The 14,594-nt window shown below is 42.3% G+C and overlaps 1 protein-coding gene across 3 annotated transcripts in view; it reads left to right on the plus strand.

Moving 5' to 3' along the window:
* COL22A1 (collagen type XXII alpha 1 chain) overlaps window positions 1-14,594 on the plus strand; it is a 766,089-nt gene that overhangs the window by 417,432 nt on the left and 334,063 nt on the right. For all 3 annotated transcript variants that reach the window (XM_033933743.1, XM_033933744.1, XM_033933745.1), the window contains exons 14-15: window positions 5,785-5,838; window positions 7,705-7,749. In XM_033933743.1, the coding sequence (XP_033789634.1) occupies window positions 5,785-5,838; window positions 7,705-7,749 (99 nt within the window). The remainder of the gene's footprint in view (window positions 1-5,784; window positions 5,839-7,704; window positions 7,750-14,594) is intronic.

The following is a 14,594-nucleotide window of genomic DNA, read 5'->3' on the forward strand; positions in this document are numbered from 1 at the left end:
CAATTTCCTTATCTTGACCCTCGTAGGGATCCCACATGGGTATCCCATTTATTCTTAAAGTCTGGCACGCTGTCTGCCTCGATCACCTGCACTGGAAGCTTGTTCCAATGATCAACCACTCTCTCTGTGAAGAAATACTTTCTGGTGTCGCCATGAAATTTTCCGCCCCTGAGTTTGAGCGGGTGCCCTCTTGTGGCCGAGGGTCCCTTGAGAAAGAAAATATCATTTTCCACTTCAACATGTCCTTGAGGTACTTAAATGTTTCGATCATGTCTCCCCTCTCCCTACGTTCCTCAAGAGTGTAGAGCTGCAATTTGTTCAGTCTCTCTTCGTACGAGAGACCCTTGAGCCCCGAGATCATCCTGGTGCCAAAACTCATATAAAATATATAATTTTTATGAATATTAAAAACATTTAATAATTTATTGACTAAGGATAAAGATGAATGGAAATGGGTAAGCCGGTGATGAGAACCACATAATTCTTCCCGCTGTTTGAAATTACTATAGCGGTGGGGCCGAGGCTTTCTCATATTCCTAAGGAAGTATTTATTACACCATTATACACCCAGGACTTAATTATTCTTCATTGTACAAAGATTGTTCTGGAGTGAGAAATATATAATATTGCCATATCTTTTGAATGAGCTCTCCTTTTTTTTTTTTTTTTTTTTTTCTTTTTTTAAATTCTTTATTCGTTATAAATCTTACAACAAGTGTACAGGAATACATCATTAGTAACTTCAATATAACACTTGAAAATCTTTCTCATATCATCATAAAAACATAAAAATTACAACCCTTCCCACCCACCCTTCCTCAATCATTACAATCAAACATATCATAAATATATTATAATCATATTATTTAGTAAAATTCCCAAACATTCCCCCTCCCCCCTATGGGTACATATATTTATCCAAGGAAAATGATGTCTACTCATTACAATATCTTTCCAATGGCCCCCAGATCTTTATAAAATTATTATAATTCCCTTTTTGCAAAGCAATTGCTCTTTCCATCTTATAAATATGACATACCGAATTCCACCAAAATGTATAATTTAGATTAGTATAATTTTTCCAGTTATTGGTAATATGTTGAATGGCAACCCCTGTCATGATCAATAAAAGTTTGTTATTATGTGATGATATTTGACTTTTTTTCCTCAAAGACATACCAAACAGAACAGTATCATACGACAATGCAACATGGTTTTCTAATAGACAGTTTACTTGAGTCCAAATTGACATTAATAAAGTAAATGATCCAATGTCCCCGCTTCCAGATTACAGTGCCAGCATCTATTAGATCTAGAGCAATCTAACTTTTGTGAACGAACAGGGGTCCAAAACGCTCTATGCACTCCTAAATACTGGCATTTAGGCGTTTAAATAAAACGTATTCTATAAAACTGCACCTAAATTCTGAGCACACTTTTGACCCACCCATGTCCCTCTCTTCTTAGGAGATACACACAAGAGAAATTTGGTGCACTGTTTATAGCAGTGTATCACAAACTGTGGGCCGCGGCTAGATTCCGGGTATGTCGGCGAAGAGGAGAAGCGCAGGCACCAGCTGACTGCTTACAGGACATGCCTCTCACGGCACTAGGTCTTTGAAGATGCAATGTTTCTTGATGGGTAGCCAATGAACCGATGCTAGCGCTGGGGTGACGCGGTTACAGATGCTCACGTTTTTTAATAGGCGGACTGCAGCATTTTGGACGCATTGGAGTCAAGATAGGTTTTTGGCAGATAATAATAATAATAATCAATTTATATACTGCAGGGCCGTACAGTTCTATGCGGTTTACAGTAGTTAAAAAAAAACAATAAAAGAAGTTGAATAGAACTAATGAAGTTAAAAGCCAATAATTAGAGACATTAAAATGATCAAAATAGTGCATAATAAAATTTTTACGAATTAGCTCCCTAAATACTTCGAAAACAGATATGTTTTTAGATGTCTCCTAAATTTCCCATAAGTGTCAGTAAGCCTAAGCAGTTGTTCTAAATCCTTACCCCACAACGCTGCTTGATATGAAAAAAGATTTTGATGTTTTTTAAGTTTACATCCTCTAACAGGCGGAAAAACAAAGTTCAGATGTGAGTTTCTCTTATGTCTGTTGGTTGCAAAAGAGAAAAGCTCAATTATATATTTGGGAGCTAAACCAAAGAAAGCCTTAAAACAGAAGCCACCAAACTTAAACTTCACCCGCGCCTCCATTGGCAGCCAATGCAGGACTCGATAGGACGGTGTTACGTAATCATATTTCTTCAACCTAAAAATCAGCCTGACTGCCGCATTTTGTACTATTTGCAATCATCGCATATTCTTCTGGGAAATTGCCAAATAGACAATATTGCAGTAATCAAGCTGGCTTAGTATAAGAGACTCTACCAAATCTCTAAATGATGAAACATCAAAATACGCCCTAACGGACCGAAGCTTCCAAAGAGTAAACAAACCCTTTCTGATCAAAGAGTCTACCTGGTTCTTCATAGTCACGCCCTGGTCCAGTATTATTCCCAAAACCTTAATGATAGATTGAATAGGATAGCTGAATTTATTTATATGCAAAGATGTTATAGTATCAAACGGGTGCGGTGAAGCTACAAAAAACTTTGTTTCTTCTGACTTAGGCTTCAGTCTAAATTCTGTCATCCATTGCTCCATTAGACCTAATCCTTCTGTTGCTTTAGGAATAACTTCAGAAAAAGAGAAATAGCAAATGGAATAATGATCGTAAAATCATCTGCATAACTAAACAGCTTTATCCCCAGCTGGGACAATTTTACAGTAGTTCATACAAGACAGCACAAAAGCATATAGTAACTGGGAAAATTTAGATTCCGAGAAGTATGTATGGATGCTCTTCAGCTGCACGAGGTAGTACAAGGAGGTTGACACTATTCAGAAAGATAGAAACATGATGCCAGATAAAGGCCAAATGTGCCCATCCATAGTAACCATTATCTCTTCCTCTCTCTCTCTAAGAGATCCCAGGTTCCCATTGCAGGCTTTCTTGAATTCAGTCACAGAGACGTGGTCCATGAGTGATAGATTTGAGTCCAGTATTGCTCCCAGATTGTGGACGCTATCTTTGGCTGCGAGGATATTATTTCCCCAAGAGTGGTGGGGACGAGGGGACGTGCAGTTTTTTCTGTGAAACCAGAGGAACTCTGTTTTTGATGCATTTAGCTGTAGTTTGTTTAAGGTCATCCAATCCTTTATTTTGGATAAACCGCACTGTAGTTTCTTGATTTGCTCAGTTCGATTTTGGCCCAGAGGGAGGTAGAGTTGGATATTATCTGCTAATGAATGGATTTGGATGTATTTTTCTGCAAAGTTAAGTGTTTTTGGTTCAGATGTGGACTGACCTAGTAGTACTCTGAGATCTTTCACTTGGCTATACAGTAAAACCTTGGTTTGCGAGCATAATTCATTCCAGAAGCACTCGTATATCAAAGCAAATTTCCCCATTGGAAATAATGGAAATTCAGACGATTCGTTCCACAACCCAAAAACTTTAATACACAATACTATATGTATTTGTATTGCAAGACCTCGCTTGTTTAGAACAGTCACTACACTTCTGCAGCGTCAGAAAGAGAAGAACCATCAGTTGGGATGATGTGACGCGTGTATACTGTATGTACTCGTATTGCAAGACTTTGCTCGTTTAGAACAGCACTACACTCTTGCAGCGTCAGAGAGAGAAGAACCATCGGCTCAGTTGTGATGTGTGTATATTGTATGTACTTGTATTGCAAGACATTGCTTGTATATCAAGTTAAAATTTAATCAAATGTTTTGCTTGTCTTGCAAAACACTTTGCAAACCAATGTACTTGCAATCCAAGGTTTTACTGTATATAGAATCAAGCCCTAAGCCGGTCACTTGGCATACCTAGAACCTGCCATTGACAGATGGGCTTGAGTAAGAAAAAGGTCAAGCTGCATTAACAGAGTAGAGCCTCTAGAGGTCTCTTTACTCCTTGGCAGGGCAGAAACCTATAAGAATGTGTTGGTAGCTCTGCTCTGTTAATGTTCTCTGGTTTTCTGTGTGATGCATTTCTATCCTTAGTACACATTTTAGGCACATTTCCCCACAGTTCCTGCCACCTTCCAGCTTGATATAGGTTCTGAAATTTGGATTGCCAGGCAATACAAAATTGAATGATTGTCTGCAGTGGCATAACGAGGGTAGGAGACGCCCGGGGCAGTGGCATCCCCCCCCCCACACACCTTTCTCACCACCATGCTACACTTGCGCCCTCTTTAAATCTTCTCTAGCGTGAGCAGCTTCTCTGGCCGGCGTTAGCTTTCCCTCTGACGTCACTTTCTGGTTCCACGACCAGGAAGTGATACAAGAGGGGTGCCAGGTCGGTGCGAGCAGCAGGCCGGAGAGGTTCCTCATGCTGACGAAGATTTAAAGAGGTACAGGGGAAGGGAAAGCGCAAGTGTGGCATGGGAGGGGCGGAGAGGTGCCAGCGCCCCCGCCACTCGGCGCCCAGGATGGTCCGCCCCTCCCCCGCCACTGATTGGCTGGAATACCTGACTAGTTGAACATTACATTGTGCTTGTTAACCGCGTAACCACAAGTTCAACGCAGTTTACAAAAGACTATTAACGATAAGCATAGTGCAAATGAATTAATTAATCAGATACTTGGAAAATGGATGTGCCTTCAGCTGTGTTCTAAAATGTGAATAAGAATAAGCTGTGAGCAATAACGCACAAAATTCTTTGTCGTGAGAGGCTGCTTGGTACGCTGGTGTATGATCAAGACATTTTTTTTACTTCTTCAGCCTTGGACAGAAGGAAAATTAAACAAAGGATGAGTTTTTCTGCTATGTTTATATGAAGCTAAGGAAAACCCATTGACCAAATAAGGAGGAGCTGATCCATACAGTACTTTGTAGCAAAAAAAACCCAGCTTAAGCAGCAGCCGAGCTTCCAAAGGAAGCCAATGTAATTCACAGTAATAGGATGTGACATGGTATCCCAAACAGTTTTGGATGGAGACAGAGGGTGATGTTAAGGGCAAAGGAGATATATGACAAGAGAACAGTGGTACAGCAATAAGCAAGGGTAACTGGGAAGACCTGGAGGTCGAAGAGGGTGTGTTAGAACTTGGCAGCGTGCTCCGGAGAAGGGTTGCACAGACAGACAAACCACACTCTGAGCATTCAAGAAAAACTCTTTAATTAAATAGTAGTGCAGAGCCTGTTTCTTCACAGGCTCCTATAAGTTTGTGTTCTTCCAAGAAAACAAGTAGGCTTTTCCCAAACAAGTTCCAATCTCTTTAGGGCTTGACATGTCCCCAAACAGTCTTTATTTTAGGTGCAGGAAACAGTTAGGCAGCATTTGGTCCCAGGTCTTAGCAGGCACTAGAACAAAGGCAAGTTTTTAAATGCAGTAGTCTTACCTCCTACAAACTCTGTCAGTGCCAAGCCCATCCAACCAGCTTCTCCAGCTCCTAGGTTCCCTCTAGCACACCTCCTCTCCTCCTGGGTCTGGCTCGGCCTTTTAAGTTCCCCTGAGTCACTTCCTGGTTTCCTACTTTTCACCCCTCCCCCCCTCCCTAGGAGAAACTCTTTCTCAATGCTGCTGTGAGACAAATTAGCCAGGAGGGGGAGTGCCGGGATTTCCTGAGGTTTATTCTGCGTCTGAGGGTGAGGGGCAGGGTTTCATACACTCTGTCACAGAGGGCTTATCTCAGCAGCTGCTATGCTACTTTCTAATTATTCATAATCATTTATATATTGATCTCTTCTCAGGGTTCTGAGGGACGTTTTGGACCACAAGGACCTCCTGGCCTGGTTGGACCACCTGTAAGTCATGTGTCTGTGCTAAAGGTTGTGCGATATGTACATAGATTGATCCCTATCTGAAAGAGTTTGTTCTTTGTGTTGTTTCTGAATGATGTAATGGTATTTATATAAATACTTATTGTGTGGTTATGCTTTTTCTCAAGTATGTAAGATCGTGCACAAAGAATCATTTATCCATACACTATTTCCAAATATTATGCTTTCAAATTCATAGAAAGTGAACCAGACACCTACATGACAAATGTGTGTTCTAGTGAAAACCTTGAATTATTTCGGAAGAAGAGCAAGATCTTAGATTAGGGGCTAAGAATATGCCCTCATTAGCATACATTTGGTTCATTTAAAATTAACACATTAGCTTTATATGCACACTCAACTTGCCAGAATGGGGAAAAAAATGTTTATAATGCACCGAATATGTGAAAAGAACCAACAACTCAAAATTGCATACGAATCCAAAAGTAAATTGTGATCTATTAAATCAAATGCAGCAATTTGTTAAAAAGTCCTTTAGTCAAGGGTCATGTGTGGTACAGTGGGGCTGTGGGTTCAAATCCTGCACTGTTCCTTGTGTCCCTGGCAAGTCACTTAATTCCCCAGTGCCCCAGGTACATTAGATAAGAGTGTGAGCCCGCCGGTATAGATAAGGAAAAATGCTTGAGTACCTGAATAATTTGTAATCCACATAGAATTGTAGGATATGCAGAATATAAATAAATAAATAAAAGGATAGAACGGCGTTCCTCTGTTTTCTTGGAGGTTAGGAAACATAACACTAAAAGTAAAACCTTTTTACAGTCTGTCTTCTAGTGGAATGGGCTCAGCACTATTTGAATCGCTGTTCATCTGAAGATGATGGAGCATTTCATTAAATGCTTACTGCTGTCAGCTAATTTAGACCTGAACATTCAGTGCAAGGTCCTAACTGGGAACCAGGATTGAATATGCAAGCAGTGGCATAGTAAGGAGGGGGGTGTACCGCCCCGGGTGCCGTGTCGGTGGGGGTGCCAGCACCTCTCTCTCCCACCCTGTACCCCTGTAGATCTTCGCTAGTGCGAGCAACTTCTCCTGCCTGTTGTTCGCGTCAGCCTGGTTCCCCTCTGAATCACTTCCGGGTCACGGGGCCAGGAAGTGACATCAGAGGGAAATCCAACGCTGGTGTGTGGAGCATGCTGGAGAAGCCACTTGCATTAGCAAAGAGGTGTGGAGAGGGTGCCCTTCTACCTTTACTACGCCACTGTATACAGGTCTTTTGGCTGTGCCTAGAAGTTTTGTGGGTATGCTCAGTATTCAGTGTTGTACCGACAATAATAGCCAAGAAAAGTTAGGACTGTCTTATCTGTGCATATCTGTTAATTAACTATGTATGCACCTGTGCTTGCTTAACTCATGGCTCATCCCTGACACCAACCAGGTACTCTCTGGCAAGTGTCACAGTAGTCAAATTGGATTTTCAGCAGCACTATGTGATTATGTGCTGCTAAAAATCTGAGGATGGCGCTCTCACCACATTGTAACTGAGTAGAAGCTATTTTTTTTTTTAACCTAGCTTTATCCTAAATAAGATGTGGTGTTAGGAGAAAATCTGTTGCTGAGTTATGTTGGTTTTAGAATAGACATTTCTCTTATGAATATACTTTGCCAATCTTGCATAATTGTACCTTCACCTTTATTACACTCTCTGCATATGGACAATCATGCTTTTAGGCAGGTCACTCTACCAGAATGGGGCACATTTTCAAAATGGCGGCAGCTTTACAAGTCAAACCAGATGCCTAAAATTCCATCTGAAATCATAATGGGTTGGGGTGCTAGTTACGATCAGATTTTAATAGCACTAATTATTAATCACTTCTATTTTTGTAGGGTCTACAGGGGGAGAGAGGAGAAAGAGGACTTCGGGGAGAAAAGGTAAGTCTGGGTTATTCCAAACATGCGGATATATAGGAAAGATAGGAGAGTGATATGTACATAGCCTGGTATTCAAAAGGGTCTTGCACAGCTCGGAGTTTGAGAATTTTGTGTTGAGCATTCAAGAATTAATTCTTCGGTGATGCTTTAAAACTGCTAAATTACTAGAAATAGTAGTTTCTGTGCTATGATTCACTTTAGGAATACTTGAATGAGCAGACTTTTGTTCTAGGTCATTCCAAACAGTAAAGAGGTTCAATTTTCAAAACGCCAATAGATGGTAAAAATAATATTTAATTATAACTAGCTGCCCTATAGCTGAATTTTTATTTGCTATGTTTTTAGCTGAAAATATGATGTAAATAGCAAACTATGACCACTGAGCATTATCTATTATCGTTGTTGTTATTTTGAGTTTCGTTCACACTTTTTTCTATAGTTACTCAAGGTAAGTTACATTCAGGTACATTAAGACATCTCTCTTTAGTTAGGTTGCTTAACAAAACCTGGGGGCCCTGTCACTAAGCTCATTTTTACTGTAGGTAGATTGTGAGCCTGCCGGGACAGATAGGAATGTAAAAACTGCCTTGATAGTATTGTGAAAGGCAGTGGATTACCTAGCATATGTGAAACCCGGGGCCCATCATTTTTTGACACCCCCGCCCCATCTGTACGAAAAACATGATTTTTAGTAACAAGCCACATGTCACACATGAATACCTAGGAAAAGGCAGCATCTTACATACTGCAGTGAGCAGTACAACATCAATACACCCATTGTAAAACTAAACAAGCCAGACTAGTACAGATCAATCCTACACCGTCAAGCCTAACAGAAAACCATGTCTTTCGAACACACAGAACACAGAAAACACCTTTGCCTAGTATAGAATATGTCATCACAAACTAACCCCTCCCCCTTTTACAAAACTGTAGTGTGGATTTTAGCCACGGTGGTAACAGCTCTGACGCTCATAGAATTCTGGGCATCAGAGCTGCTACCACCACGGCTGGCGCTAAAAAACGTCCACAGTTTTGTAAAAGGGAGGATAAAATAGAAATACATAGACAAAGGTTAAATTGAACCAGCAAGAAGCTGGACTCTGCATACAATGCAACACGACAGAAACAGTGACACATGTCTCCTAAAGCAATAAATAAATAGAAAATATTTTTCTACCTTTGTCTTCTCTGGTTTCTGCTTTCCTCATCTTCTTGTTACTCCCTTCCATCTCTCTGCCCCTATATGGCATCTTCTCTCCTTTGATGCCCCTTCCAGAAAATGTATGCCTCACCCTTCCATCTCTCCTTTCACCCCCATTGGTCTGGCATCTCTCTCCTCGCCCACACCTCTCTTCTGCAATCCCTTTCTTCCCTCATTTTCCTTTTCAATTTATTTTCTGCATCAATCTAGATTACGTTCTTACTACCCTCTCATCAATTCCTTTTTTACTGTCTACTTACAGATCGCCATATCTTTCCCTCACCCCCTCCAGTATTTACCTAACTCAATCCTTTTCACCCATCATGTGCCCTCCTTTTATTTATCCCCTCCTTCCATCATCTACCCTCTTCTCTCTCCCCACTTCCATCATCTGCCCCTTCTCTCTCTTTCCCCCACTTCCATCATCTGCCCTCTTCTTTCTCCTTCTCTCCACTTCCATCATCTGCCCCTTTTCTCTCTTTCCCCCCTCCTTCCATCATCTGCCCTTGTCTCTCTCCCCACTTCCATCATCTGCCCCTTCTCACCACTTCCATCATCTGCCCCTTCTCTCTCTTTCCACCCACTTCCATCAGCATCTGCCCCCTTTCGCTCCCTACAACCCAATTCCATGCAGTATTGTTCCCCCTTATGTCTCTTTCCCTGCAATTCCATCAGCATCTGCCCCTTTTTCTCCCTCCACCACACATCCATACCACCCTGACCCCCTTTGTCACCCCTCACCATGATTCCATACCACGCTGACCCTCCTTTGTCACCCTTCAGTATGATTCCATACCACCCTGACCCCCCTTTGTCACCCTTCAGTATGATTCCATACCACCCTGACCCCCCTTTGTCACCCTTCAGCATGATTCCATACCACCCTGACCCCCCTTTGTCACCCTTCAGCATGATTCCATATCACCCTGACCCTCTTTTGTCACCTTCAGCATGATTCCATACCACCTTGACCCCCCTTTGTCATCCTTCAGCGTGATTCCATACCACCCTGACCCTCTTTTGTCAGTTATAGAAAGTTTTACCCCTGGGTACGTTTCACCCCCGGAATGCTGATAATAAAACCAGGCTGGACGTGGGAGGGGTCTGCAAAGTGATGGACTGAACACCCAGACACCTAAATAGTGGGGTATCTTACAGGGCACTGCTGTGAACTTCACAAAAAGGGTGCCATGTCATCATCTCACTACAGCTCCCTTATAGGTCACAATGAGCCCCCCAAACCACCTCCAGAATCCCCTAGACCCACTTATCTACCATCCCAAAAGCTCTTATGGCTGCAGGAGCCACTTATATGCCAGTACAAAAGGACTTTCGGTTATACATGCTGTTCGACTAAGTCTAAGCCGGCCCACGTCCTGCCCAACTCCCGCCCTCGACACTCTTCTTGAAATGCCCCGTTCAGCTATGGTCGTTCAGCGGCACTATGAAGGCCTAGGTCATTTAGAAATACGTCCAAAACCCGGTTTTATTATCAGCACTTGGACGTATTTTGACAATGTTCGTCCAAGTGCCGACTTAGGCCGGTTTTTGGACGTTTTTCTCTTTCGATTATGAGCCCCTTAATAAAACTGGGTTTTGGACGTATTTCTAAACGACCTAGGCCTTCATAGTGCCGCTGAGTGACCATAACTAAACGGGGCATTTCAAGAGGAGTGTCGAGGGCGGGAGTCGGGCAGGACATGGGCCGGCTTAGACTTAGTCGTACAGCATGTATAACCGAAAGTCCTTTTGTACTGGCATATAAGAACATAAGAACATAAGAACTGCCATCTCCGGATCAGACCTTCGGTCCATCAAGTCCGGCGATCCGCACACGCGGAGGCCCCGCCAGGTGTACACCTGGCGTAATTTATAGTCCACCATATCTTTATATGCCTCTCTTAAGGAGATATGCATCTAGTTTGCTCTTGAAGCCTAGGACGGTCGATTCCGCAATAATCTCCTCTGGGAGGGCATTCCAGGTGTCAACCACTCTCTGAGTGAAGCAGAACTTCCTGACATTAGTCCTGAACCTGTCCCCCCTTAGCTTCATTCCATGTCCTCTAGTCCGTGTCAAATTGGACAGTGTAAATAATCTTCTCTGCTCTATTTTGTCGATTCCTTTCAGTATTTTGAAGGTCTCGATCTTATCCCCACGCATTCTCCTTTTCTCAAGCCATAAGGGCTATTAGGGTGGTAGATAAGTGGGTCTAGGGGATTCTGTAGGTGGTTTGGGGGGCTCACTGTGACCTATAAGGGAGCTGTAGTGAGATGATGGCATGGCACCCTTTTTGTGAAGTTCACAGCAGTGCCCTGTAAGATACCCCACTATTTAGGTGTCTGGGTGTTCAGTCCATCACTTTGCAGACCCCTCCCATGTCCAACAAGGCTTGTTCTAGGCGTTTTTGACTTGGACAAAAAGTTGGACGAAAATGTGGTATAAAGATGGACGATTTAGCGACTTGGACGATCAGATCGGCAGGACGTATACTTAGACGATTTTCAAAACAAAAAAAAAATTTGGATATATTTTTCGAAAATGTGTCCTAGGCTGTTTTTTTACTTTGGACGACTTGCGACTTAGACAAAAAAAGGACTTAGACATTCCTTTTGATTATGCCTCTCCACGTGTTTAATCAAGCGGGTTTCTGAGACGCTTTAGCCTTCTTTCCTATACTGGACACTCTAAAGTGGGGTGATTTGTCTCTGTGGATGTTTCCAGTTAACCTCACTTCACTATCTTCCGTATCCTGTTAGTGCTTTAGTTTTACCCCCACACATATTTTGCCTCTGGGTATTTTTCACCCCAGCCTCCCAGAATTTTTGCCCCAGTAAATTTTTACCCAGTTATAGTAAAGCCATGGTGTGAAATTTTAATTTTCATAAAGTCCAAAAATCACAATTAAAAATAGAACGGTCAATCAGATCCAAGATGTCCGCTGAACAGACGCTCTGAGAGCGACGCTCCGGACCGCTCCAGACATCTTACCTAATTTCCTGATTCAGCGGCTTCACGGCCCGATTTCCTATTAGGATGCCGAAGAGAAGGGGTAGGAGTGCAGCTGGTGCCTCGCTGCGCTCGGATTTGCCTTCCCTCGGCAGAATTGATGAACTGCTGCAGTGGATGCAGGGGGCAGCGTTCTCCATGTCGGTGAGCAGTCCGTTGGAAGCACCCGGACAGAGCGAGGCTGGGGTTGTCTCTCCTGGGCTTGAAACCACCCTGAACCCCGACCTGAGAGCCCCACCCCCGCGGTCTCAGTCTACCAGTTCTCCAGGGGCAGAGGAAACCCCGGAGAAGGGGGGAGGTCCTTTCCCCAGAGGCAGTAAGTCCTATATTGGATACTGTGGAAGCAGTGCTCCCTGATCAAAGATATTACTAATCTCAGGAAGAAAGTGGAAATACTTGAAAATGCTTATTAATTTCCCTAGATTAACCACCGTTACTCCTACGGAAATGTTAAGGAGATATCTGATTGAAATACTGCAAGTTTCTGAGGAATCTTTACCACCATTTGCTCAAACATATTTTTTACCAAATAAAAATGGGGCTCAATTGCAGTCTAAAATATCGAATCAAATACCATTGAATGTTTCTGGAATTTTAGAAACATCAAATAGAGAGAGAGCAGTATCTTCTACAATGGTTATGACTCTAGCTCTCGCAATAGATAAAGTATGGTTATTGAGAATTTTCTTCAAAAATAAACAGAAAGAGTTTCTTGGATGTAAAGTACAAATGTTTCCTGATTTTTCTAGAGAAACTCAAAAGCGTCGTAGAGAATTTCTACTTTTGAAACCTGGAGTCACTTCACTGGGCGCGACGTTTTACTTAAGATATCCTTGCAAGTGTATTATTTGCTACCGTTCAGTTAAATATGTTTTTTTTTAACCTCATCAGTTAACTGCTTTTCTGGCTTTGTCTCGACTGGATAAAGAGGAATCAACAATAGCTCAATAGTTTATATAAGCTGTTCTTATATCTCAGTTCTGTATGTAATTTGTCTAATTCTATGGGTAGTGCTTCTTGAGGAAAGTTGGGATTTTCCAGCAGTTCTTTGAATGATTGCACATTCTCTGGTGAGAGAAAGGCAAGGGCTAGTATCATTCGGATCCAACGGGCAAAGTCGTGGTTGCCTTAGTTAGCACATTCAGTCCCTCATTCTGAAAGTTTCTGCCAAACTGACTGCGATAGGTAGAAGAAGCAACCTGTCTTCTCGATGTTGGGGAATTTGTTATCACATGCCTGGATTGCGACTTGTTCAAAATCCATCATCAGGTTTTTTTTGGCTGGAGTCCAGGCTGCATGTTCTTCAGCTCTTGTAGCAGCCTCTGTATGTTGCATGGGTCTAACACCATTGGAACAACAATGGCTGCTGTGGACTGCATGGATTGTGCAAAGTTGCTTGAACAAGATTGGTGCAGTGGAAAACTTTCCGTTGGCAAGTCACTCTTTGCTTTGTACCAGCAGATGGAGATTGTCTCTTGTTCCAAAAATCAAAATATGGTTGCCTTCGTTTTCTGAATAAAAATGAAAATAAGAATACAAAAATGTTGAATTTTTGAAATTTTTTTTTAAAAAATTATGCATTATGAAATAGTTTAAAGTATAAACAAGAGCCTACCTGAGTCATGCAGAAGGAACCGCTGCTGGATACCATCGATATTGATTTACTGGGGGATAACAAGTTGACCAGTGGCTTAAGACAAACTTGGGACATTGACAAGTTGTCTTGCTGATCCAATCATTCTCGTCAGTGAATCTTTCCTTGGGAGAAGCACTCCATCATTGGCGTGAGCCCCCAAAACGCTTCTATGAGGGTCTGTTGTGGCGTCTCCTGTGTTCTCCTTGCCCTGGTGGTTACTTCATTGACGAGTTAGGCTGCTTTGGGTCTTGCTGTTTGTGCTGCGTAGTTGTGAGGATTGATGACATTTACAACTTCACCATTGATTCTTATGGTCCAAACACATCCCTTGCAAGTCATCTGTTTTTCACCTAGATAGCATGGACTTCATAGCCGTTCATTTCGAAAACAGGTAATTGTGATTCCCATGTACCAACTTCTTCTCACATTTCGAGATAACTAAATTCATAGTTAAACTAAGCTAATTGCTATAGATTTTGATTGATTTGCCATTATTTAAGCGTTATTTATATAGGATTTTTAGACAATGACATATAGTCCTTCTCTTTGGCAGTAGCCTTCCATAGTGTGAATAGATCCTTCTTCTGCTTGCTCCTCTGATTCTCCGTCTGGCCACAATCTCACAGGTTCCTACTTTAGAACAGGTCCATCCTCTTCTCTCATTCTCCGTCCACCCACGATCTGGCAGGTTCCTTCTCCTCCTCCTTCATGCAGGTTTACCGAAACATCCTGGGGGCGAAAGGTGTGGGGCATTCAGAATGAGGGACTGAAGGTACAATACCAAGGCAACCACGAATTTGCCCATTGGATCCCCATGACACCAACCCTTTCTTTAGTATAACTGGGGCAAAAAAATTTTTTTTTTTTTGGGGGGGGTGGGGGCTGAGGCAAAAAAAATACCCACGGGCAAAATGTGGGAAGCAAAACTAAAGCACCTAGGGGTGAAAATATGGAGGGGTGAAAGGTTTGGGGGCGATAAAAGTACCCAGGGGTGAAAT

The sequence above is a fragment of the Geotrypetes seraphini genome, chromosome 2, assembly GCF_902459505.1.
Source record: "Geotrypetes seraphini chromosome 2, aGeoSer1.1, whole genome shotgun sequence".
NCBI lineage: Eukaryota > Metazoa > Chordata > Amphibia > Gymnophiona > Dermophiidae > Geotrypetes > Geotrypetes seraphini.